Below are 26041 nucleotides of genomic sequence, written 5' to 3'. Positions count from 1 at the left end.
GAGCCAGCCGCGGGCGAAAAGTAGCGTTCATAAAATAAATTTACTTTTTCATCACTGTTTTCGGAGGCTGATATAATACTATATTATGCAACGATCATGTAATGATGGTTATTAAGACACGAGCATTAACCGGGATACGAAACGAGCCGAAGGCGAGTTTTGTATGGTATATGCGAGTGTATTAATAACCATTACATGAGAGTTGCATACGCTATTTTTTCTAAACCCGATAAATAATGAAAAAATATAAATATTATATTTGTATTGAACACATTTACAGTAATTAACGTATATTTTTTTTAAAAAACATAAACTTAATGGTATTATCATGGATATATGAAAACTATAAAGATTCTAATTATATTTATATTGAATATAACAACTGTGAATTTCACTAGTTCGGACTTCCATTGTCTTCTATATAAAATGATTTGAAATCCCTGAAACAAGTAAAAAGAATAATTAAAAAAGAATAGTTGAAAATAACAATTATATTAAGCAACAATAAACCTGAAATGAAATGATAATGAAATAACCTACAAGTAAAAATATAATAATTGAATAAATAAAATTAAAGGAATGCAAAAAAGAAAATAATAAAAATAAAGTGTAGAGATTCCAAGTCACGTTAGTTCACGACGTTTCGATTGTTGGTATCTACAATCGTCTTCGGGTGATGACTGGACTGATTCCTCCGAGAGATGACTATTTTATAGGTCGTTGAAATACTTTCACTTTCTCTACTTTCCATTTTCCGCTTCACTGATTCCGTGAGGGATGACCGTTTTGGCGGGAGTTGGTCATTTTTCGTTTGATGATGGGCTTCCATATGTTTCGTATATCTACGCTGGCCTGGCTGAATACGTTGTTGGACAACATGTATGCGGCTTCCTTAAATTTTCTCCTGAACCAATGTTCCTCTCTGTGCAAGATCTCAGCTTGGGACCACTCGATGTTGTGTTGATGGGTCCAAACATGGTCTGCTATTCCTGATTTGCTGGTTTCTCCTCGCTGTGTATGCTTCTTGTGCTCGGCAATGCGAACATTCAATGGCCTCTTAGTTTCACCAATATAGGATTTTCCGCACTCACAGGGTATCCGGTAAATGCAATTCTTGGAATCGCAGTCCGCGTTTGGGGGCCTGGTTTTTGTGAGGCTGCTACGGATAGTGTTACGGATCTGAAACAGGTTCTAATGTTGTACTTGGAACCAATTCTTCTTATCCTCTCCGATAATCCTCTGACGTAGGGAAGTGCAAGCACTGGTTGTGACGGCTTCTCTTCCTTGCGAGGCTCCTGCTGTCTTTTAGCCAAAGTCTTTTCTACCATCGCTTTGGAGTATCCATTCCGCTGAAGATCATTTTTGATGATGTCTAGTTCCTTCTCGAGACCTTCCTTTGTATTACAGAGCCCAAAAGCACGGTCTAATAGAGTCTTGATGATTCCTCTTTTTGTTGATTGATGGTGGTTGGATTCGTGGTTCAGATACTGTCCCGTATGAGTGGGTTTTCGGTATACAGATGTTTCCCACTTAGTGTCGGTCCTCTTCACCAAAACGTCTAAGAATGGCAATTCATTGTGGATTTCCTTCTCCATTGTGAAAGTGATGGAAGGTCTCACGCTGTTGATGTGTTTCAAAAAGGCGTCTAGTTCAGTATTCCCATGGTTCCATATTATGAAGGTGTCGTCAACATATCTCAACCAGACTCGAGGTTTCTTGTGGGCTTCTTCGATGGCCAGAGTTTCAAACCACTCCATATATATGTTGGCTATGACTGGTGAAAGTGGCGATCCCATTGGCAGTCCCTCATCTTGTGTAAAGAATTCGTCCTTCAGTTGGAAATAACAGTTTCGTACACAGCATCCTAGTAATTCCATAATTACTTCTATTGGTAGATTCGTTCTCTCTTTCAGGTTCCCGTCTTCGGATAGCTTTCTCTGTATGATTTGGAGTGCTTCTTCGACCGGAACGTTGGTGTAAAGGCTTTCCACGTCGAAACTAATTAGTAGATCTTCCTGTGTCACCTCAATTGACCCAAGTAGTTCGACAAAATGCCTTGAATTCTTCACAAAAGATGATGTTTTTCCTTGTAATGGTTGTATTAAGGGAAGTAAAAATCTAGACAAGTTTTGAGTAGCCGAATCTCTGGAGCTGATGATCGGTCTAAGCGGAACGTCCTTCTTGTGGATTTTGGGTAGACCATACAAGTGAGGGGGCTTACTGTGGTGCGGTGTTAGCCATGATCTTTCCTTGTCCGAAAAATAGCGGAATGGATACTCCAAAGCGATGGTAGAAAAGACTTTGGCTAAAAGACAGCAGGAGCCTCGCAAGGAAGAGAAGCCGTCACAACCAGTGCTTGCACTTCCCTACGTCAGAGGATTATCGGAGAGGATAAGAAGAATTGGTTCCAAGTACAACATTAGAACCTGTTTCAGATCCGGTAACACTATCCGTAGCAGCCTCACAAAAACCAGGCCCCCAAACGCGGACTGCGATTCCAAGAATTGCATTTACCGGATACCCTGTGAGTGCGGAAAATCCTATATTGGTGAAACTAAGAGGCCATTGAATGTTCGCATTGCCGAGCACAAGAAGCATACACAGCGAGGAGAAACCAGCAAATCAGGAATAGCAGACCATGTTTGGACCCATCAACACAACATCGAGTGGTCCCAAGCTGAGATCTTGCACAGAGAGGAACATTGGTTCAGGAGAAAATTTAAGGAAGCCGCATACATGTTGTCCAACAACGTATTCAGCCAGGCCAGCGTAGATATACGAAACATATGGAAGCCCATCATCAAACGAAAAATGACCAACTCCCGCCAAAACGGTCATCCCTCACGGAATCAGTGAAGCGGAAAATGGAAAGTAGAGAAAGTGAAAGTATTTCAACGACCTATAAAATAGTCATCTCTCGGAGGAATCAGTCCAGTCATCACCCGAAGACGATTGTAGATACCAACAATCGAAACGTCGTGAACTAACGTGACTTGGAATCTCTACACTTTATTTTTATTATTTTCTTTTTTGCATTCCTTTAATTTTATTTATTCAATTATTATATTTTTACTTGTAGGTTATTTCATTATCATTTCATTTCAGGTTTATTGTTGCTTAATATAATTGTTATTTTCAACTATTCTTTTTTAATTATTCTTTTTACTTGTTTCAGGGATTTCAAATCATTTTATATAGAAGACAATGGAAGTCCGAACTAGTGAAATTCATCACGAAACATTGTCAATCACCTTCAAACATAACAACTGTAATTAATCTGATCTTTTAAAAATATTGGAGTCGATGGTATTCCTTCTATATCGCTGTTTTCAGACATTTTGATAATATAGGTAGGTAATATGAAAACTGATTTTGACAAATAAAGCAATTAGTTACTTAGGTTAGAATCTAGGACAAACAAAGGAACAGGATTCTTGATTGAAAAATTATGGGTTTCTATTGGTTGATAATCTGTATCGTTATGAAAAATCTGTATCATAATGGATATCATTATGAAACGGATTAGTGTATTGTTAGAGTACGGGTGTAGAAAAAATAAGTAAGGATTTTTAAATAATCCAACTAGGGCGTCTCCACTGGACGCCCTAAATAAGCAACCGGCAAAGCGAGCGGTAGATGTCATTAGACAATAAAAAGTTTGGAAATACCTATAACAATACCTCTAATACCTATACCAATATACCTATAACGGAGCACACATACCCCGAATCTAACGAAAGTGTTGTTAGCAAGGTTGTCAGCTTTCTGGGTTATTATCATTAAAATTTGTAATACGACAGTAAGTATTCCTGAATGGGTTTTTTGTATGATATTACACTATTAAAAGTGATGAATAAAGCCTATGTGTGCTATATGTCAGATTAATTTGCCTTAGTCTCCATCAAAGAAAAGAGAAGTTTCTCAATTTTTTCATTAAAAATATTATAATGCAGGGTAGAGTTCTTCTGATGTATAGGTTTTATTCATATCCTTTCATAGAACAGATTCTTATCCCCATCCACGAATATGTTGAAGAAGTCATTGTAATCTTTTTTCTAAAAAAATCAAACCAAAGTGAGGGAAACAGTAAATAGCAATTGTCATTAACACTGGTCTAAAGTGTTCTTCGAAACGTGAGTAAACAATACCTAATTTCTGATCTCAAAAATGTTAGGTAATAAGAAAATAGAATGTAAGGTTACTTACAGCATCCAAACTGAAGAGCGAAGACACCTTTCTAATGAATCCATCTTTTTCCTGTTTGCTCTTTTTCCGCCCCCTCGTCGTCATTTTAATTAGATTACCAGAAGGTGTGCACTAAACTCACAAACCCGTTCGAGACACTCACGTCACAATTCATAATAGCGCAAATATTATGACAGATAAAGGTACTACTACAAATCGGAAATCACTTGCCCGCATCGCCGATAGTTGACAAATATAGCACTGAATGAAGGTACCTAAATGAATGAGAGAAATTGTGAATAAAATAATCACCTATATACGTTTTTCGTTCAAATTTCGTATGCAATTGCGAAATTATATTTTAGGGGTGGACATCGAAAATTTAAAAAAAATGCATCGGTATATCCCGGTAAAAGCTAATCATCATTATTAATGTTACTCATATCATCAACTACGCTAATGATTAAGCGAATATAGCATGGGCATTAACCTTTAACCTTATGATACCACAGAGAGGAGAAAAAAACAGTTATAAACATTTTTCAGCGGCATACAAAGTTTCCCACTAGAAATATGCATATAACTTATCTACAGTTGGTTTCACAAAATATGTTAAAAGAAAAGAAAACTGCCCAGCCCCAAACGAGACAACAATATGGGTCAACAAATCCCTGAAGTCGTAGGTGTATTCAAAATGATAAAATCTACCTGCTGGATTTTGAGGTTAGGTTGCATTCCTGAAGGTTTATTGCTCTTTTAAAACATTATGAAAGTTAGAAAATGGTGCAACCAACTGAAAACGATTATACGAGGAATGATTAGGAACGAGTTTGCCTGTTATAATTTAAAAAACGATATATCTGATAAGAAAACTCACAACACTTTTAAAATTACACACAACAAACTTCACACACGAAAAAAAATTCACTAACAAACACTATAATACTGTCCTCGGTTGATATGTTACGGTCACGGTACATCTTAAATTATTATTCTTCATACAGTAAACATTGCAATGTCAAAAAAAAGTTAAAATTTTCTTATCAGACACTTGTAGCTTCAAAGGAAGGAGCGACGTTGAAGATTGCTTGCATGGCGTCGATTGGGCTAGGTGCAACGTCACGAGGAACGGCAACTTTACGACAGGGTCGTACCGACCCAATTATTCATTAGGTAACTGCAATATCAGGAGGCGTTTGAATGTCCATTATGGTAGACAATGAAACTGAAGAGGCATATTTCTACCAATGATGGCCCTACTCAAACAGTAGATCGATTGTCTGTGTTAAGAGTTGTTTAATGATGCAATTGAAAGAACAATGTTTTCTGATGGGAATATTATAGATACGGAAAATAGATGAAAAGGTAAAATAAATTACTTTCGCTAAAGGGAACCACCAGAACGACCAACAGCTGTCAGAACTTTGTTTTTGTTTAACCATCTGGCTTGGTTCTGATATTTTCGATATATAAATACTTAATATTTCGGCCGTAGCAGTGTTTACATCAATTATGATTTTTATTTGGAGTTTTCCCCAAATTGTTACTGATACAAAATCCCAAGGTATACATTATACCGAAAAAAATGATGCTCAGAAAAAAGCAATGCATATGTAACGTGCCTATTACCTCGAGACAAATTGTCACTTTTAGCTTTTGCTTATTATCCTAGTGAAGAATATTTATTAAGATAAATCGAACTTCACTTGTATAGCATTTTTTTGAATTGTCATCAAGTTTATAGTATTGACGTTATGGTGAAACAATGTTTTGTTTTCCGCAAGAACTTGTGAATGAAATATCTCATAATTTCGCAGCTTTCAATTCTGTGATTATTTTTTTTTTCAATATATCAACATAAGTTTCGAAAAACCGCCAAGGAGTATTCAGTTGATAACTAAAATCATCTTGGAATTTCAATTTGGAAATTTTTCAACATTATTGTCCTTGAAAGTTAGAACAATGTAGAAGAAATCATGACAGACATTCAACTAAGACTGACAAATATCAGATCCAAGAATATCGGTATCTTTTCTTGCAGAGTTATCAAATACTAGTACTATGTTGCTGTATCGCTGCTGTTCCAATGTTTTGACAGAATCAGAATCAACGAACTTAGGCGTGCACAGCGTTACAGAACAGTGCTTTCAAAAAAATTGTTCTACAGCGCCATCTAGTGGCAAATTACAGAAAAATTGATAGCCTAAAAACCTTCTCTATGAAAAATTACTTATACATGTCAAGTTTCATCACGATCGGTTGAGCGATGTAGAAGTTTATCACTTACCAACCAACTAACCAACCAACCAACAAACATCCATTTTTATATATTAGATTATATTGTCTTTTTTTCCTATTCAGGTTCGATTCCATGATGAAAAAGACCTATTTCAACATATTTGTTTATAATAATTTGATACCTTTCATAGTATTCAACAAATATTTATTTTGTATGATTCGTTCAATACAAACGATTAGTTAAATTGACAAAAACAATTGATTTCCTATAATTTAAGAGTAGAGATATAATTTTAATGAGTTATTCAAATAATGAAGCCAGTTTATGTATCTCTTTGTCAATTACTCTTTGGTTTTTTGTATAACTCAATGTATTTGTGTCGAAGGTACTTTCTCTTTCGTGTTATTCAATGTTTATATTGAAGTAGTTGTTTGGAGAGCCCTTTATCTTCCAATTTGTATCTAAAAGTAACTTCTATGTATGATCTACATATTCTTGTGAATTTTTTTTCTGAACTTGATTGCTTTTTAATTTTTTTTTAATTCTCTCACAATGTATTCTATGAAGATGTAGAAGTAGAAGCCGAAAATCTTTTACAATATACTCCTCTCGATTCAACAAGCATTTACTTATTTTTCAACAAATAATCGAACAAATCCGCAGTAAATATTTCATATACATATCAATATTTCTGAAATAGACAACCTCACACATATATTTCCTAATTTTTCAACACGGAATATAATAAAATTATGGTATAAGCGAGTTTTTTCCAATTTCATTTTTAATCTTATTTTATAGTTAATAACATATCAATGTCCTGCACAACACAAAATAAATGATGATCATAGTATATGTGGTCATTAGACTCAGTTGATAATGATTGAATATAAGGCTGCTTTTATGGACATTAGTACTATATTATAAAATACAGGGAGTTTCTCTAATTGTCGATATCTAGATGAATATTGGAAATCAACACATGACAAGTACAAAATTGATTCCATGACTGACCTCTCAAACGTTTTTTACACAACCTACAATTATATTTACAGAACCGGGCCCTATAATGAAAACTCCTGAATGTCCCAAGATATCTCTAATTTTTTTGTGCTCTGTTTTTTTGTAGACTTTGAAATAAGATATGTAAAACTTAATAATACTCCGTTGAATGAGATATTTATTTAAAATAAATGAGTTACAAAACTTCATCTCGTTATCAAAATATCTGGATACAAGTTTGAATTATTAAGTACTACTCTGTACATCAACATTTCTCTCGAAGTTGAAAGCAGCATGCATAACGTCGACCTCCTGCGAACATAGCCGAGAGGTGGTTTTTAAAGGTGGAACGCTGATAGTGGATAGTTGCCGGTTGTATGTTTATGACTAGAATGTTGAATTATGGCTAGGTGTATGATAGTACAGCGATAGAATGTTGTTGATGTCTGAACTGAATGTCGCCGATACAAAAAGGGTATGATTTAGATTTATAGACGGAATTCTTTTTGTCTTGGCGTTGATAATGGTTAGGTAGACTTTGAAAGAATAATGATTTTGTTTTATCCACCTAGGCGTTTTCTAAGTTATGGCTTCTACCGATTTAATAGGTATTTGTGACTTCTCAACCCATATATAACCACGATTTATACCAGATAGTTACTGGGTTACTGGTATCGATAATCGGTACCTATGCATAGGATTCTTTCAGTTCTGTGGCAGGGCTATTTGCAGTGCCGGATTAGCAACGTAGCAAGAGTAGCAAATGCAACGGGTCCCGCAACTCGAGGGGCCCCGCGGTCCAATACCTGTCTGACCGTAAAAAATATCAATTTAGACAGGAGTAAAAATATTTTGCTAGGCTATGCTTCACTGCCACCTTGGTAGTCACGTTAAATCTTATCCAATATTAATCATTTATATTTATATTGTATAAAAATATATTGATGAGAGTGAAAATTAATTAATTGACATGCTTTTAAGTCTATAAATTAACACGTTCATGTAAAAATAGTTAATTTTACTAACTTTTAACGTTAATGTCTTAATGTTTATGGTGTTGGAAACCCTACAACTCCCAATAAATATTTTTTTTTTCGTAATACTCTTAAACAGATCCCCTTTGAAAATTGCGTTTCATTACTTTTCGGTTTCATTGTAATCAATTACTATATAAGGTGATATTTTTTTATGCCCAAACATTTTAAGGGCGTGTTCGGGCCATGAAACTGAACAACTTTTCACAATGAACAAAAATGACAAAAATTAAAGCGAATTTTTGGTCACCTATACAAAATTGCCGATCAGCTGATTAATTTTCTATGGAAAGACAAAAATTTTTCGACCCATGTTTCTTGACGAAAGTTGTTCAGTTTCATGGCTCGAACACACCCTTAACAAATGACCTTATAAAATATCTCATTTATTTCGGGAAAAAGACGAACTGTTAATTTTTTCAACAAAATCATGATCTCTGGTTGCTTGATTTATTATAAAATATAGAATAATTTTATGAATGAATATAGCTGACCTTTTTTTTGAATCGATTATCATATCTATCATGTTTCGAGATTATTGAGAGCTAGTGACGGTACTTTGCCTATTAATTTAGAGCAAGATGTTTCATTGTAGGTATTGTACCTACCACGAGAAACGTTGTTATAAAAATATACAATAATAATTTAAAATTTTACCACATTTCCAAAATTGAGCGCTGGCCACACCAAAAGTTATGCGTTATTCTACTTGTACTAAACTACACGCAAGTTGACAGCACTACAAAACATTGAAATGCCCTGATATTGCCATCGAACGAGCTAGTCGTGACAATCCGATCAAATGAAATAGGATTCTATCTACTATCAAACAATAATAAAATTCTGTACATTTACGTTTGGCACAAAATAAAAAAACTTTTGAAAGCACTTTTAATGTGAACCATTCTTGAGAAAATTGTTTTTGACATTGCTTCGAGTACTAGCTACGTCCAAACAATGCGATCCATATTTCCATATATTGAGACGAAAGCCAAAGATCTGACCGGCTTCTGAAGAATATCAGCAAGACGATGCAAGCGGAATACAAAGTACGACCATTTCACAGGCTCTACTCCAGTCGCCGACTTTGTTGAAAATGAAACACCTGGACAACGTTTTGAAATTCATGTGTTTATTGTCATCATTGATAACTACTGTCTGCTTTATCTGAACGTATGGAAGCATATCATAAAATTTCTGGTGGTTTTGGAGTATTTTGTCAACTAAAATCCCTTACAACATCTTGGAAAACGCCTCAAATATGGTCAGTGCTTACGAAGACGATTTGAAGAACAACCTAGGCGACGAATTAGTGCAGTTCGCTGAACTGCTAAAACACTTGTGGCTACTGTTATTGACAGCAAGAAACAAGAGTTTCTGGAACTGCAATTTTAAAAACTTTTATCAAATAATTTCTTAGAATCATGTTTCTCAAAAGTAGAAATTGCCTTTCGTATTTACTTGTCTCTCATGATCACTAACTGCAGTGGCGAACGTTCTTTTTCAACGTTAAGTTGAAACACGATAGGCGAAGAACGTCCTAATCATATCACTTTGATGAATATAGAATATGATTTGCCCAAAGGAATCGATATATGAAAGTGTCATCTCTGAATTTACCCATATTAAATCCAGAAAAGTTTATTTTTAACAGTCTTGTTTTATTTAATACCCTTAACTTGAGAACCTATAGCAAACCAAGGGCATCTTGACAGAATTTGCTACAGGCCCCGCGTTGTCTTAACCTGACTCTGGCTATTTGAAATTGAGTTTCGCATGGTGATCTCTTAAATAGCAAAAAAGAGTCATTGGAATGGTTTTGAAGATATATAAAAAAACTAAAAAGTTTGGCTGTTTACGGTAGGGGTTGAACATTTTTTTGTCGGAAATGATTGTTCTGGTCGAGATTCATATCTGAGCGACCTACCCCTCAAAAATTTTCGCCTTCCTACACGATTACAAGAGCAGTGTACCATCGAAATATGCTTATAAAACTTTAAAATAGTGTTGTCTTCCACCTTCAACTTAGATTTTGATTACGAACCTGTATTATATTTTGAAATAATGAGTTTATTTCTTTTTGATATTTTTGGAAGTTTATCAATTGGATAATCACCAAATAAGTTATTGTTTTCCATTACCTACGCCCCTGATAATTGCAACAATGGAAAAATGCCTTTTTGAATTATAGATGATTCTTCAACGATTCTTTCACGGTCAGACATTACTGTATCAAAGCTTTTTTCTGTGTTTGTTGGTCGTGATCTACAGGTTTTTATGCCCGATTTTTCATCTACGACTGCGGTAAACATTGTCAAAGGCGATGAAAAGCAACAGACAAAGTTTTTCTTGCTTGAATTGAATGACCTGATACTATGAGTTATCTGCTACTTGCACGTAAATGCTTACGTATTAGTGCAGTCGTAGACTCAACCTCGTGAATAAAAACCTGTGGACCACGGCCAACAAACTCGAAAAAATGTTTTACCCAAATCATTGAAAGTCCATTTTCATTTCAGAGACGTAAATACAATGTGTTGATATCGCCAGCCAATATTCAATTTTAAGATTTGAGAACTTTTGAACTTTCGCGTAGGTAAGTCAAACAACTCACTTTGAGAAATCCATGGGAAAACACGAATTGATGTTTGAGAATAATGAGCCTGTGCTGATCCCATCTTGCGAATGATATTTTTCTGTTTTGACGTTCATCTATCTATATTAATGAATGCAAAAGTCACTCACTTGATACTCATTCATCTCTGTTTCTCCGTACTGGTGAGCCCTATAGGAAGCTAAAGTATGGCATATAGGTGCTTCTTAGGTCTTCGATGCGCACTAAGAAAGGATTTTCAAATATTCTAAATGGGGCACCCTCTGGGGATAAAAGGCACGCGTTTTCAAAGGAAAATTTCTTTTTCATCATTGTTTCTCCGAAGCGCTAGATTTTTCGGAGGCTGGAATTTTGTATGCAGGATCGTTTTATGTTGTAGATGTGCAAGAAAGGATTTCAAAATATTCCAACTGAGGCGCCAGCCGCGGGAGAAAAGGCCTGTTTATTGAATAAAGTTACACTTTCATCACTGTTTCTCCGTACCGCTATATTTTTTGAGGATGAAATTTTGTATGTAGGTTCGTTTTATATCGTAGATGTGCAATAAGAAATGATTTGTAAACATTCCAACTTGGGCGCCAGCCGCGGGGAAAAAGGAGCGTCCATAAAACAAAATTATTTCTCATCACCTTTTCTCTATACCATCAAATTTTTGGTGGGTGAAAAACATAACCATACCCGGGGAGTAGTCATTGGTTGATAATGTTGGCGCGCGCTCCCGAATGTACCGGGCCTTCGACTCGACCAGCGCAAACTTAGAGGAAACATTCATAATAATGCCATAACCATTCATTTTCTACCCTCAGGTTCATACAAGCTGATAAGACTGATGTAGTTCTTCTTGACGATCAGAGCAAGACGATATTTGATGTGGAGTTTTAATCTCCTGATGAAACGAATATAGTTCGAAAAGAAGAGAAAAAACGCATGAAATATCAATATTTTCTCGTCGAACTCCACAGTCACAGTTTTGATTATTGGAGTCCTTGGTGGAATGATGTCTGTCCTCTCTACTCTCGAATCTCAAGATCATCCCGGAAAAATGCAGACGACTGTTAATCTTGGCTCACTGCGCTTGCATAAGGCACATGATTCTCGGACCTAATGATCACTTACCATACGTTGTTGGCAGAGGTCATTGGTTGGATATTACATTACACTGGATGTGATATTATTCGTACATTCGCTTGTTATAATGAAAATAGAAATGGTTATATTGAAATTTTGAATATCTAAATCTAAAAATTATGTGCATAAATACGTAACACCAAGTTGAGAAGTTATTAATTGTTATTATTTTCAAAATATAATGTCAAAACTGCCAAAAGCTTGAATTAACTTTGATGCAAACGTATTTGCTTCAAAGAACAAAGGTTTTCTAAGGTACACTGAACTGATGACTTGATCTTGAATGATTAAATCCAGCAGAAAGGTACACGACAAGGATTGAAGTGAATTATTGTTAGACCATTCCCAAAGTCGCATTAAATCAATCTGTAAATAAATGTACAGGTATGTATAATCAATAATTTCAAAACCTGTCGGGTACCTAGTTATTTGTATACCTGGTGGTTTTATTATACAGTATTGAATTGTTAATTTGGTATTTTTCTCAGAACTCTGACAGGTATTTACCTCCAACAAAAGATAATGCAAAGTAACATTAAACCTGCAAGTTCAACAATGAAAAATAATACTCTAATATCCCCTGAATAATTAGGTTTGCAGAAAGATAACTACACAAAATCATTCCAAAGCGATGTTTTCTTGGTTTCCAATCCGAATCAGTACCATAACTAAAATTAGGGCTTTCTACTTCTTCATATTCATACAAAAAATGTAGTAAATTTCCGAAAAAAGAAAGAAAGCAACTAAGTTGAAAATTGAACACAAAAATTGTGTAGTATGTATCACGCATAGAACTTTCTTTCAGATACCAAATGTAAGAAAATGTCGTTTTGAAATAACTACTTTCACATGAACAATTATTCACATGAAAAAATTCTTTCGAAACGATTACTTTCATATACACAATGTAAAAGGGTTAGGAATAAATCAAATGACTATATGAATGGATTACTTTTTCCCTTTCTTTGGAAGTTTCCTATATGTTCGTGTGTGATGATGGAGTAGAAAGCTGATAAGCTTTTTTCTGGCAATATATCTCCCTTAAAAAATGTCAAAAATATTTCCCTTTCAACTAAAACCAGAATTACTTACCCTAATGAAACGCACTAACAAAATCGCAGCAAAAGTGCAGCTAAAATGATTCAACGTGCAGATGTTTTATAAACTTTTGATATAGGTACAGGGTGTAACATAATTACGTTGAAATATTCAAGTACAATTTGCAATTGCAGTTATTTCCATCAAACATTTTATAGGGAAAAGTTGTTTATTTTGACGAGATCCAACACATACTTAGTTGTTGTAATGTTCTCAGCAACTTCACTTAGCGCCCTAGGAGGTAAGTGATATAGAAAATTGTAAATCTCGAAAACGATCACCTCCAGCGTTTTTTATTTGGAAAAGGTTTGGAAATTAGGTTTTTTCATGATAAGTACCAGAAGTTTATTGTCAAAAAAGTTGGGGTAATTTGAAATACGTACGTACGTACGAAGCGCCCTCTAGATGTTACATGAAAATTTATACGAAATTATAACTTCCCACGTCAAAAATATCCCGGGTACCAAATATCGTGCAAATAACTTATTTTTTGGAAAAGTTATTTTAAAAAAACGAACAAAAAATTCAATTTCAACATCTTGTATCTCCGAAACGAAGCATTTCCGGACACATGTTTATATAGACTTTTTTCTTATAATTGTCTCAGAAATACGTTACTTGAATATTTTAACGTACTTATGCACCGTGTATATACGATTTTTCTTTACAATTGTCTCAGAAAAACGTCACTTGAATATTTTAACTTACTAATGTTACACCCCGTATATACGATTTGTCTCAGACGCCCAAGTTCCATCAATAATTACTATATCTTCACAAAGTGGAAAAAATTATTAGGTATTACGTATTACCTACCTACATATTCAAATTGAATTATTTTTATATAAAGGTATGTTGTTCTTCGACCATTCGTATTGGATGAAAATATAGCAAATAATACATTGTTCAATAAAATAGCATCCTAACAGTTATTATGTTACTTGAATGTTTCATAACAATATTAGTCACACTCCGTATTACGGTGCACTTTAGAGATAAACTTATTTTAAACTTTGTGAACTGGCTGTGCCATCTACATAACCGTAGATAAACTATTGGTTCTTGACGAAGACGTAAGAAACTGCTGAGGGCGCTATTGTTGTTTGAAGGCTTATAATTTCTTTGAAGAAAATTGCGTCGTCAAAAGGTGATTGGCTAATGAGTAAGGAATTGTAACACTTTTAATGCAACAATGACTTTCATTATCAAATCAAATATATTTTATCGTCTGAAGATAACTACAAAAACGGTAGTAGTGACGCAATGAAAGAATGGCCACGGTTGGATCTTTAAATTTCAAATGCCCACCATTTTTCGACCTCTGTATTTTGTGAAGAAATGAAGCAGAACAATGCTAAGTCTAAAGGGATTGATTACATAAGGAAATAAAAATGATCGAAGTCCACCCGATATTTAGCTAAACAAGGCAAATCACGTGCAGTACGTGATGTACTCAAGTACTAGAAAACAATGAAGGGGAAGTTAAGAACATAGGCTTCCACGGCCGTAATCACTTTTAGCGGAAACATTTCGTCTGTTACTGCGGCAGACATCTTACTGAGAATTCGAGATGTAACTTTGGTCCTTGCAGTAAATGCACATATCATTGATTACGTCTGCCGCAGTAGCAGACGAAACGTTTGGGCCTTTAGATTCCATTTCACCACAGCCTACTAGCCCTGATTATCTTCTCTTCAAAAGTGGAAGTAATTTTTTGTAAGGATCGTGCAGAATTTGCGGAAGTTTTGGTGGACCAGAACTGAAAAACAATCGTTATTACCTCGAATTCTTCCCATATGGAATGGGCAATTTGCAAATACTTACCCTTTTTATTTCGAAAACGGCATTTGAAGAAAGTATCAGAAACAATAGATATTCAAACATGCAACCCGCACGTACCAAAACATTTGTGGTATCAAAAAAGGGTGTACCTACACGGTGGCGATGGCGTTTTCGTTGGCCAAATTTGAATACGTGTGTGCATTTCTGAAAAAATTCTAACGACAAATATGGAAATTGTAAATTTTGATTTAGCAATGAGTTAAGGTTTGTTTTGAGATGCTTCCTTACCCTATTGATTGATTTTTTCCTCCTCTTCTGAATTAGAAATGTGGGTGACTACCTTTCAGGCGACAATAATTTTTCTTTGAATTATTCCTTCGAGTATTAAAAAATATATTGAAAATTTCAGTTTTATGTTCCCCTCATTGAAAAGCTTAGTTAATATAGGATTTCAAAGAACTGTTTGGAACTAACGGAAAATTATCTCAAAAATCGGTTTTTCATTGTCAAACATAATGGAAAAATTTCAGATGAATTTTCGGCTAGATCAGTTGTACCACAATGATCTAATCTAGGTCCACTTCTGTTCATCATTTTCATCAATGATGTATGATGTACCGCCAACTCTGAAATATACAGATTGTCTTTTATTTGCTGATGATTTTAAACTCTCAACAGTCCAAACAATCCGAGACTGTATATATCTGTAAAAGTATATAAATAATATCTTAGATTGGAGTCTAAAGAATAAATTATACTTCAAACTCAATGAATGTTCAATCATCCCAGTAACTCGTATAATGAAGCCAATCATATTCACTCATGATATAGTGGGTTCTGGAATAAAAACTTAAACCAAAGGTATTGGGTTGAAATATAATACACAATTTTAATTTGGTTATTATATATGAGGTATTATAAAATCTTGTAGTTGGATATTAGGTTTTGTTACCATTTCACGTACCTACATCCTCGTCGTACCCGATTTTCGTTCTTGTTCAATATTCCAACCATTAGTACCACAACGAAGCATCACCAGTATCTTTACTCAAGTTGGTTAATCATTTGAAAATATTCATAGATTTTGACTGGACACTTTCCCAATCAGTATTCAGTAAAAATGAATCAGAGCATATGTTAGATTTCCCTATTTGAGAAGTATTTTCCTCTACAGTTCTGGTAATTATTTTACTATTTTTATACATTCGTGAGTATTTCAACGATTATATGAACTTCTATTTTTTTATTCATGTAGTTAGGCTGCAATAGCTTGTTTGGATAATGATGATACTGAAAGGTGATCTGGAAAATCTTTTTTTTTCTTACCACATATGTTGAGTTTTTTAAACGTGTCCCATGCATTATTTCAAAGCTGTTTGTATTCTTTAAAATCGCGAATGTTCTTGGTTCGTTTGAGTTTTTAAAGAAATCGTACGAATCATAAGCGACATAAGATGCCGTGATTCATACAGAAATGCTTTTGAAAATTTTAGAATTCTAACTGTTACCAGTCTTTTAATTATTGATTTGTGCGCTTGTCTGTTTTCGAGAATAGAAATAAGTTGTTTGTATCAAATAAATGTAAGCATAATATTGATACACGACAAAAAACAATGTTTTTGTACATTTTGTACCAGGTGTCTATAATTCGCTGCCAGATATTATAAAAAAATCCAAAACCATTCATATCATCAAAAGGAAACTATGGGATTTTCTTGTTGACAACTGTTATTATCGTTTTGAACAATTTATGATTTTATTTTTTAATACCCTTTTCGCAAAATTCTACGAAAATGACAATGAAGTGAAGTGAAGGTACTGAAAGGTGAATCAAATTTTTTATGGATCGTCTCAGTCTCCATTATTCATTCAGAATATGCATTTTCAGAAAATAATTCAAATATTCAATAACCATTTCGCAAAAATGATCCGAAAATGACAGTGGAAAAACAATCACAGATGGAATATTGAGATATTTGAAAAATTAGGGAAAAAATTGAAGAGTAAATAAATTGACAACATTCGGTTTGGCTGGTTATGAAAATGTTTATGATATCCGTGAAGACAACTGAGGTTATGACATTTGTGTTAGAAAATCGAGTCTTTCACAGTGAAGCTGTAATGCACTTATATTGCGGATTGATCCAGTGTAGGAAAAAAAGAAATCGCACGAGAGGAGTGACGCGTTCAGTTTTGCCAGGTCTACTGATTTCAAAGTAGATCTGTTGTGGCTTTCAAGCAACTGTTCTGCTGTTGAAACCTGCTGATGACTCAGCTTATTTTCTATAATATTTATTGAATGACTAATTACTGGAAATCACCATCTATGTAGAATGTATCTATGAAATATATTTTGCACAATTTTATATGAATCTACTGTTTTCCTGACACGAAATCTACTGCTAAGCAACACTGATCATGTTGGAATGGCCCTACTTCGTGCTTTACAAACATCAAAATAAAAAAGTTAATATAATTGAGTTGATAACTCAACACATTCAGTTCTAAGAAGATAGTTACGCCGGGTCAGCTAGTATCATATAAACTTACCTGGTCACTGTTGTTGGCTTGCCAACTGTCATTCCCCTGAAACAAAAAAAAAACGTATAAAGTACAAATTAGTTTAGGCGTTTATTATTTATTCATTCTTGAAATTTAAAGGAGTTCATTCTCTCACAGAACGATAATAATAGTAATCATTACTACGTAAAAGGTGACTGTGTTTTAGCTAAATGTAGTATAGAAAATTATACGCTGCATAATAAATGATAAACTATAACTTCATCAAACCTGAAGTATGTGAGCTTAATAAAAATTGTCATGAGAGGCAATTGTATTGGTGTGGGAAATCTTATAGCCTGCAAATGTCTCTGAATGATAGAAACAACGTTTGGAGACTATAATGGGGTTTTTATCAATGAAAATGTGGTTAGCTACTTTCGGAGAGTAGGTCGTGGAGAAAATACTCTAATGTGATAGGAAGTGGATTTATTCGTTGTGCAAGTTGCAAGTAGACTTAACTACATATAGGTTTAACATTGAATCATTCACTCCGCATGGGAAAAAGGATATGATCATTTGATACCCCTATGTATATACACCAGAGTTTACATATCTGTTTAAAAATCTGTTCTGTTTAAAAATCTGTTTTTCCGTTAACCAGCTGTCGCACTCCTACGAACGACAACCCTCAGAAGTCGAAACTTGTGCGAGCTAAGGATTAACGAGGTCTTACCTTTTAACGTGTGATTCCTAACACGGGTTGGACGATAGCAAGTGAAGATCGATCGTTCAGACTAGGGCTTGAACCAGCGACCAACACGGCAGTCAATTCGAGTGAGTGAACAAAGCACACACGCCGAACCGCTTGGCTACCGACCGACCGATATAAACTAGTAAGTGGTAAGTAAAAATAATTTCAGAGTTGTAATATTTAGTTAGTTGTATTCTTTGTTCCAGAATCACTGATAGATAAGGCTTCACAGCCAAAAAGCAGCATTCAAATCTAACCAATAAACAGGGTAATTGACAAGCAACAAGAGGTGTGATATAAGTAAAGCAATAGAAATAATGGAAAGAGCTCGCCTGATCAAGGTGTTGCCAGCGTATATCTTTCTCCAATGGATATTCTCTTCGTTTGAAACCCTGTAGAGATCTGGTGTGTTCATAAATGAGCTTGAGATTCTGTGGTAAGTGGTATAGTTGTAATCAATGATCTTCTGGTTACCCGAGACTTCTTGTAGTAACGTAACAAAGGTAACGATAAAGCGAATCGTCAAGATGTAACCAGGGGAGCGTACAACGAAGAGATAAAGCAAAAAGGCAAAAATAAAAAGGCCTGAAACAATATAAGGTTATACGAACAATTCTATGCCAAGTTCTAGTTTTATTGGGAAGAGGTGCCTACTAAGATACCTTTCAATCGATAGTTGACAAGCTAGTAGAAGACGTACTTGTATATAGTGGATGGCCTGAAGTGAGGTCTAACGATTACGGCTTGATTAGGAAGGTAGAATAATTCAAATCCCAAAACACTGAAGTGGGTATTTCTTTCTTTTCTCAAGAATAAGACACTCTTATATTCACCTACTAATACATATAAGGCAAATCCATCCAAGATGTGAGCACAATTCTCAAATTCAGCTCTAGCCATGTGCCGTGATGATAAAAAAAGGGAAAGGATATCCTCCTTTCTAGGTATGTCAACTCGTCATCTAGTCAGTTTCACAATCCCATGAAATGGGTTAATTATTGCGGTTGTTTGGTCGTCATGGTTATTGATGGTCCAGGCGGTCTGTTCAGGGTAAAATCATCTTCAATGACGTCACAGGTGAACCCTTCAAATCAAACTTAACAGAAGTGACACAGATTGCCAATATAACTCAACAGTGATGTAAAGGTATATTTTGAAGAACTGGAATGTTAGGTAATTTATTTGTCGTATTTGTATTTCACAGGAATCTCGAAGCACCAATTACTACAAGGCAATTACAAACAAGAACTGATTGGTAAGCAATTGAATAATAACTAGATGAAATTGAATATACAGAGCCTATTATTTTCAGGGTACAGAAACCTAGAATTCAACGGATCTCATGGAAGCATTATTTCAAAAATGTCATAACATTAAATAAATAAACATCGAAGTTGTATAAATATATTTTATCTAGGTAATTTAACGTAAATCTTAAAAAAGGTAAATTAACACGTAACAATCTTTTGCTTTATGTTCAGAAAAGCTCCTCCACAACTCGCTGCCTACTTGAAACTAATTCAAATAATTAGATCATACAAAATGAATCTTGCATATTTTCTTAGAATATCCTATAATCTTTCGATCTCTTTCACTGACGTAGGCCTTGGACATACGAGTATTTCTGATTTCAGTAAGTTCAGTAATTCTCTTTGGTGATTTTGGAATTGATAAAATTTTCCACATGCCATAACATTAAAATTGATTTCGGAAGCATCTGCATTTATCGATAGTGAGGGAGCAAATTTCAGTATTTGTTCAAAATATAATTGTGCCTTAGGTACCTACTGCTTTCAAAATCTGATATATTATTTCAATTTAAATATTTCGTCAACTGAGGTACATTTTGTTCAAATCAAGCCGGATATGTCATTCGTTGATAACAACGACTTTGTAATCAACAATCAACGCCTTTATTCAAGTTTAGTTACTTGTTTGATACTGTTATCTTTATTATCTGAAGTTTTGAGCACCCCCAGTTTTCTCTTTGAAAACATTCGGATATTTTGCGTTTGGTTCATCGCTGGCAATATCAAATATGATTGGTGTATGTGATGCAATTGGTCGATACTTGATGAAAATACATAACGTATTCAATTAACACTTCACTGTCACATTTCCACTAAACAGTTCACAAAACCACAACACGTGTTTCGCTATACAATAGCTTCATCAGAAGTGTCATATACACTGACAAGTGGCCAGCATCCAGGGAATGTTTTCTCCATAGTGTATGAGGTTCTCTGGCAATAATTTCATAGATTTTCGTTAGGTTGAAACTCCAAAATGTCTGGATAAAAGGATATTTATGTTTTGGACATATGCGATGGCCGTTTTGTTGTACACCCTCAAAAATATCTTGCCTCTTCTCTTTTACAAAACATTTCAGTCAATGAAGGAGAGCAACTAGTTCCAGGGAATGTGATTTCCGCGATGCACACCAAAATTGTATGACTTTTTGTCAGGATTTTAAAAACACTTGATACCCTCACGATGAAATCCACTGATACACTGAAATGGATCACGTTCCTGGTCAGCCCTTCGATGTGGCAGCGTTGTCGGGCTGACCAAGATGCTCTTAATAGATGGATTTGTATAACTGTGGGCTGACCAACATCATGGGGCCGACAAAGAAGTAAAGGATATGTAATATTTTTATTTTCAGAAAATATTTACCCCTCTGAGGGGCCTATTAATAAAATCATATCACTGAAGACTTTTCCGAGAAGTATTCACCTAAATATATTCGGGAAGTGCTGGGTGGACCAACGCACAAAAAAAACCCGTTCAAAATAACAACTTTCATATGAACGTTGAATAACACGAAGATCACTCATTTCCATTCTGTTTGAACTATAAACATTCGTTATAAAGTTTATATGAACGTTTCTCGATGTGTATTGTCTTGAGCAACCAACCAGATCGCTTTCCTCCAAGCACGCATATAATATAATAACTATTCCTAATTGATAACTTAATTACTTTATGAGAATAGCACTGAATCTTAACAGAATAATAAACATCAATATTTCATTTAGGGATTTGTTTTCCTGATCATCTTTCCGCCACAAGACAATACATCAGAAAAAAATGGAAATGTAAACAACCAACTTTATTGAAACCTGATATTAAATTGATAATGAAACTTCCTTTTTAGAACAATGATGTTATCAGGGAGATCTGAGTATCAAGCGTACGAGACGAATATTGATTTTTAATCATATAAGCTAAGAATGGTATTATACTGTTTTGCAGGTTTCCGGAAAAATAAACAAAAATATAAGAACAGAATTCAAAATAGAATACGCTTGAAGTTTATATTAGTGGATAGATAATCTGCAGTTTGTCGTCGTATTCCCAAAAAAAATGTATTTCCTTTGACAAACGTTAAAATAATGACATGTCCAGATGTCTCATTCGACAGTCCACGTGAATACTTATACAGGATGTTTTCTCAGAATTGAATTTAGATTCGTATTTCTATTTTCAACATCGTGCCTTAGCAATGGTTATTTGAGATACACTTTATTGCTTGACCACCAGTTGATTTTGAAATATGCTTCTCTATTAACAACCCTTCTATCTGTCTATCTGTGTTTTCTGATTTTTAGTTGTATATTGGTCAGTCCTGGCAGTCAGCTGATATATGTTCAGGAACTAACATCTGAGCAACTCATCGTGGTTTTTGGTCAAATTGTAAATTTCAAATCAAGAATCGATCCGGAGTCAAGATCATAGGTGATATCATGAGTTTAATTCTTCAACGCATCTGGCCATCGGTAATTGTTATTTGATTCCATAAAATTCATGAAACCCAAAAAGAACTTGACATTCTATAGAAATGGATGAAAAATTCATTTTTCCAAAGAAATACTATATTTCGCTCTTCGTCAGTTTCGGATGGCTATTACTGACCATTTTATTTTGATGTTTTCTTACAGCTTCAGTTGATTGTCAATCATTTTCTTGCTGATAGATGGAAATAAAAAAAATATCATTTTCTCAACCTCCATATAGGATCAAAAATGTCGAATGTTGTTCTGTAAATCAGATAACAGTTTCTTCGGAAACTACTGTTATATTACCTATATACTGCAGTCATCATTAACGAAACTGAACTGAATGTTATTTAAAAAAATATTGAGATGGTGCTTCCAATTTTTCAAAATAGTAGGCTTACAGACATAAAATGATATAAACCGTTGGTTTATTCTGCTACAAGGCTACAAAAGTGGCTATAGCTGTATTGCGCTAGATAGGAAAATATATATAGGAAAATATATAGGAACAAATCCAGTATAATCACATTCACAAATTCTGTGTAGTCAAAATAAATGCTTCTAGCAGATCCAGAACGTTAGGCATAAAAACCGGCGGACCACAGTTATCGAACCCGGAAAATGGCTTTGGCGCAACTACTTTCTTCTCTGAAAGTTTACACTGTATCTATTTATTGCATATTATTAAGTTTTCTTTTGATGAAAATGGATTTCGTTTACGAATTTCTACGTTCTTCATGACAATTATGTTTTTGCAGGCAAATGTAGAAAGACATTGCTGACAAGTTTTTGTCATCATCATATTGTTGTAGATTATGCCCGAAAGAAAGTAACGCCGGCCGCCACTGGTAACCATAAACCAAACGTGACGTAGCTAAAAGCGCGAAATCCCCAATGTTTCCTGTCGCTCGAGAAGCAGCAAGGAACTTCGGCGAAAATTTTACGATGTTCGATTACGATATTTAAACGCTAGCAGCGGGCATATCAAGAGAGTCAAGTACATAGTGAAGTGAACGTTACAGTGCGGTACGCGAAGTGATCTAGTAAGGCGATAGACATTCAAATAATAGTTGAAGTTTTTAGTTGAAGTGTTTGTTGTATTTAAAGTGAAATAAAGTTATGTTTGATTATTCAGTGTAGTCAATTATTGGTGAACCCACGGGGGAAAAACGTAACAATATGAACGGCAGAATTAGAAGCTTGTTCGAGTTATGGATACAGTAGTTTTCATTTTGTACATTTGTTTCAACTTTCTCATGATATTTTAACTTTTTTTTACAGTTTGAGGTCTGAATATAAAAAGTACCGCAAGCCGCCCGGCTCACGGGTGCAATGCTGATAATGAATATACATATAAACGCCTGCGATCGCTGCTAATCATAATATACTGAAGAGCGAAGCGCAGCCTTCGACATGCTCCGCCGACCCCCGGCCGCTACCGCCGCCACCACTATGTCCCTGCATTTTAAATCTGTAATATCTTCAAAAATATTTATTTAAATTACATGGGCCATATTGATCTTTATTGAATGCACAATTTGTTTAGGTCCGAACTAATGAGATTATTTAAGCTACTCAACTGAATAAGAATTGATATTGTATTGCTCAAAAACACTAAAAAAGTGCAATAGTGAACATTTGTTTAACAGGACGAAAAAACCGGATAGAAAGACATTGGGGAAAATAAAAAAGAAATCACGAAGAATTTGAACGAGAGTTTTTAAAAATTTTTGGAGTCGGATATACACTAATCAAATATTTCTATTAATTGACCGAATTTTGTTTGAAAATAATAAATAACAAAAATGTATTCATTGTTTGCTATTAAAACAATCACAAAACTATATATATTAACCTAGAAAAAATTAGGAGTAGTGTTAGGTCAGCTAACCCATTTTTCCACACTCACCTATAAAAAACAAGAAACGAGAATTTATTTGTCGAAGTCTACCAAGCGAGTATCACTTAGGCATATAAATGATTAATACATATTATCACTGAGTAATGAAATCTAAACTGAGATCAGTATGCTTCATTGGTGTATCATTTTTAAAAACTTGAAGGCAACGAAATATACAGGTAATTGTGATGAGAGACATATACCTACATGAAAATCCGATTCAGTTTACTAATGAAATGAAAAAACTAGATGAACTCTACAACAAAAAAGAAGAATTTTTGGTGGTGTTTTTATTTTTTTTCTGGTGACAGGTCAATGCGGGTATTTTCTGGGCAAGATATATCATTGAAGTCTCATATTCATCATTTGAATCATGTTTCGAAGTGAAAGAAGAGAGTACAAATTTCGAGCAAGGGCATAAAATTGGAAACCGAGCAACTTTTTTCCTTGGCATATTTCGAAATTTACAAAAAAAAAACTGATTTTTCCAAGATTTTCGAAAAAAATGTCAAAGTTGACAGGTTTAGAGTAGCACATGACAAAAGGAAAGAGACGTTCTTTTCACTCTTTTCTCAAGCACAAACTGACTGCGAAGTCAAATTTCCTATTAATAAAAAAACTTCGATATGTCGTGAACTTTATATGTGACACTGTATAAACTTTTTTTTGATTCATTCTATCTATTAAAAAACTCGCATCAAAATCCGTTGCGTAGTTTTAAAAATCTAAGCATACATAGGGACAGACAGGGGAGGCGGAAAGTAATTTGGACGAATTCCTAAGATTAACTCGACGCAACACAGTGAGCCATTACGCGTCGCGTCTACTGTAAGACTACGGTGGACGATGGGCAATGAAGCGCCATCGCTTAAAACGCGACCCGAACGCGGGTAGACACGTGACTGCAGACGTCGTTGACAGTTGTGACGATTTTTGAAGCTATTCATTAGTTAGTGCAGTTGGCATATTTTTTTAATTACTGAATTTTTAAAGTAAAAATATAAATTACTAGTTATTGCCCGCTCTTATATTAACTTAAAGCCGAAGCAACTGAACCTAGAACTTTGAAATACGCAGGTAGGTTCTTTGTATATAAGAAAGGTAATCAGGAATAAATAAGAAAGGTAATCAGGAATTTCCACTCCCAAGGGGAAAATAGGGGTTCAAGATTTTATTGAATTTCGTCAGTTTTGAAGTTGGAAACCTGAAGTTTTGGGCTAATGGAAAAAATGTAACTATTTGTTTAAAATGGTCTGTCACGAAACTCAATGTGAAATCAAATGCTACGCGAGCGAAGTCGCGATCAACAAATAATTTTCTATAAAGTTAGCAATGAGTTGTTGAATGAAAATTGCGAAAAAACAAATCAACATAATCAAGATGAACTTAAGAATTTTGCTTGCATTCAATTTTCAATATTGTGACTTCTTCTCACAGTGTACCTCTATATCGACGCCACTGAAATCATGAATAAGAAATACTTGCAGATGGAACAGTCCCTATTTTATTTCTAAACGGGAAATGAGATCTCGGCGTAATTGCTTTATTTCCAGAGATATCGAAACGGTATCAGTGCAAGCTGATGTCTGAGAATTCCGGTAATACAATCAATAGTCGGGGAATCATTCTCGAAATGGAATATTATTGAAAAAAAATTATTTTTTGTGGAAAGTGAAAAATCCCAGAAAAGTCCATGATTAAGGAATATTGGTATACCAATGGAAAATCATATTTTCCAGGAAATTATTATGCTGAAATCTTCTTCTTTGTCTATTTCAAAATGAACAATAAAATCGAAGAATTGATAAAAAAAATTGCTAAATATGTAATTTTATCAGTTTCGGTTGATTATATTTTTCAAACGAAGCAATAGATAAAATTGAAACTATTGACATGAAATGAATCTTCAGAAAATACTTTTTCTACACCATCAGTATTTCGACGAGCGTTTCGCTAACAAAGGTAGCATCATCAGGAAATGATGCCCAATATATGTTTGAGTGTACGCGCAGTTTTGAATAACACTC

General features: G+C 34.6%; 2 protein-coding genes and 1 long non-coding RNA gene across 17 annotated transcripts in view; 1 reads left to right on the top strand and 2 right to left on the bottom strand.

The window, feature by feature from the left end:
* The window catches only part of dlg1 (MAGUK family member discs large 1), an 889881-nt gene that overhangs the window by 244824 nt on the left and 619016 nt on the right, over positions 1-26041 (bottom strand). For 12 of the 15 annotated variants that reach the window (XM_074177005.1, XM_074177004.1, XM_074177008.1 and 9 more), the window contains one exon: positions 17633-17668. In XM_074177005.1, the coding sequence (XP_074033106.1) occupies positions 17633-17668 (36 nt within the window). Of the gene's footprint in view, positions 1-4206; positions 4461-4893; positions 5278-17632; positions 17669-26041 lie in introns of those variants that run through there. The other 3 variants (XM_074177019.1, XM_074177018.1, XM_074177017.1) reach the window with 3 other exon arrangements.
* LOC141482967 (uncharacterized) lies at positions 408-2280 on the bottom strand. Its single transcript, XM_074177023.1, has 2 exons — positions 541-2280; positions 408-440 (listed from the first exon to the last, which is right to left on the bottom strand). The coding sequence occupies exon 1, from the start codon at positions 1875-1877 to the stop codon at positions 1047-1049; it is 831 nt and encodes a 276-aa protein (XP_074033124.1). The 5' UTR covers positions 1878-2280; the 3' UTR covers positions 408-440; positions 541-1046.
* Positions 18189-19595, top strand: LOC141482973 (uncharacterized). Its single transcript, XR_012465826.1, has 3 exons — positions 18189-18771; positions 18826-19481; positions 19540-19595. It is a non-coding gene; the product is annotated as an uncharacterized lncRNA (long non-coding RNA).

Source organism: Leptinotarsa decemlineata, unplaced genomic scaffold, assembly GCF_025532065.1.
Source record: "Leptinotarsa decemlineata unplaced genomic scaffold, Ldec_3_MD MMD2_tig00002159_RagTag_RagTag, whole genome shotgun sequence".
In the NCBI taxonomy this organism is placed as follows: domain Eukaryota; kingdom Metazoa; phylum Arthropoda; class Insecta; order Coleoptera; family Chrysomelidae; genus Leptinotarsa; species Leptinotarsa decemlineata.
The sequence above is the reverse complement of the archived record's forward strand: the minus strand, read 5'-3'. Positions and strand labels throughout refer to the sequence as shown.

What these genes read in the sequence shown, in the direction of transcription:
- LOC141482967 (XM_074177023.1), bottom strand. Translation starts at nt 1,877, where the DNA reads ATGGAATTACTAGGATGCTGTGTACGAAACTGTTATTTCCAACTGAAG.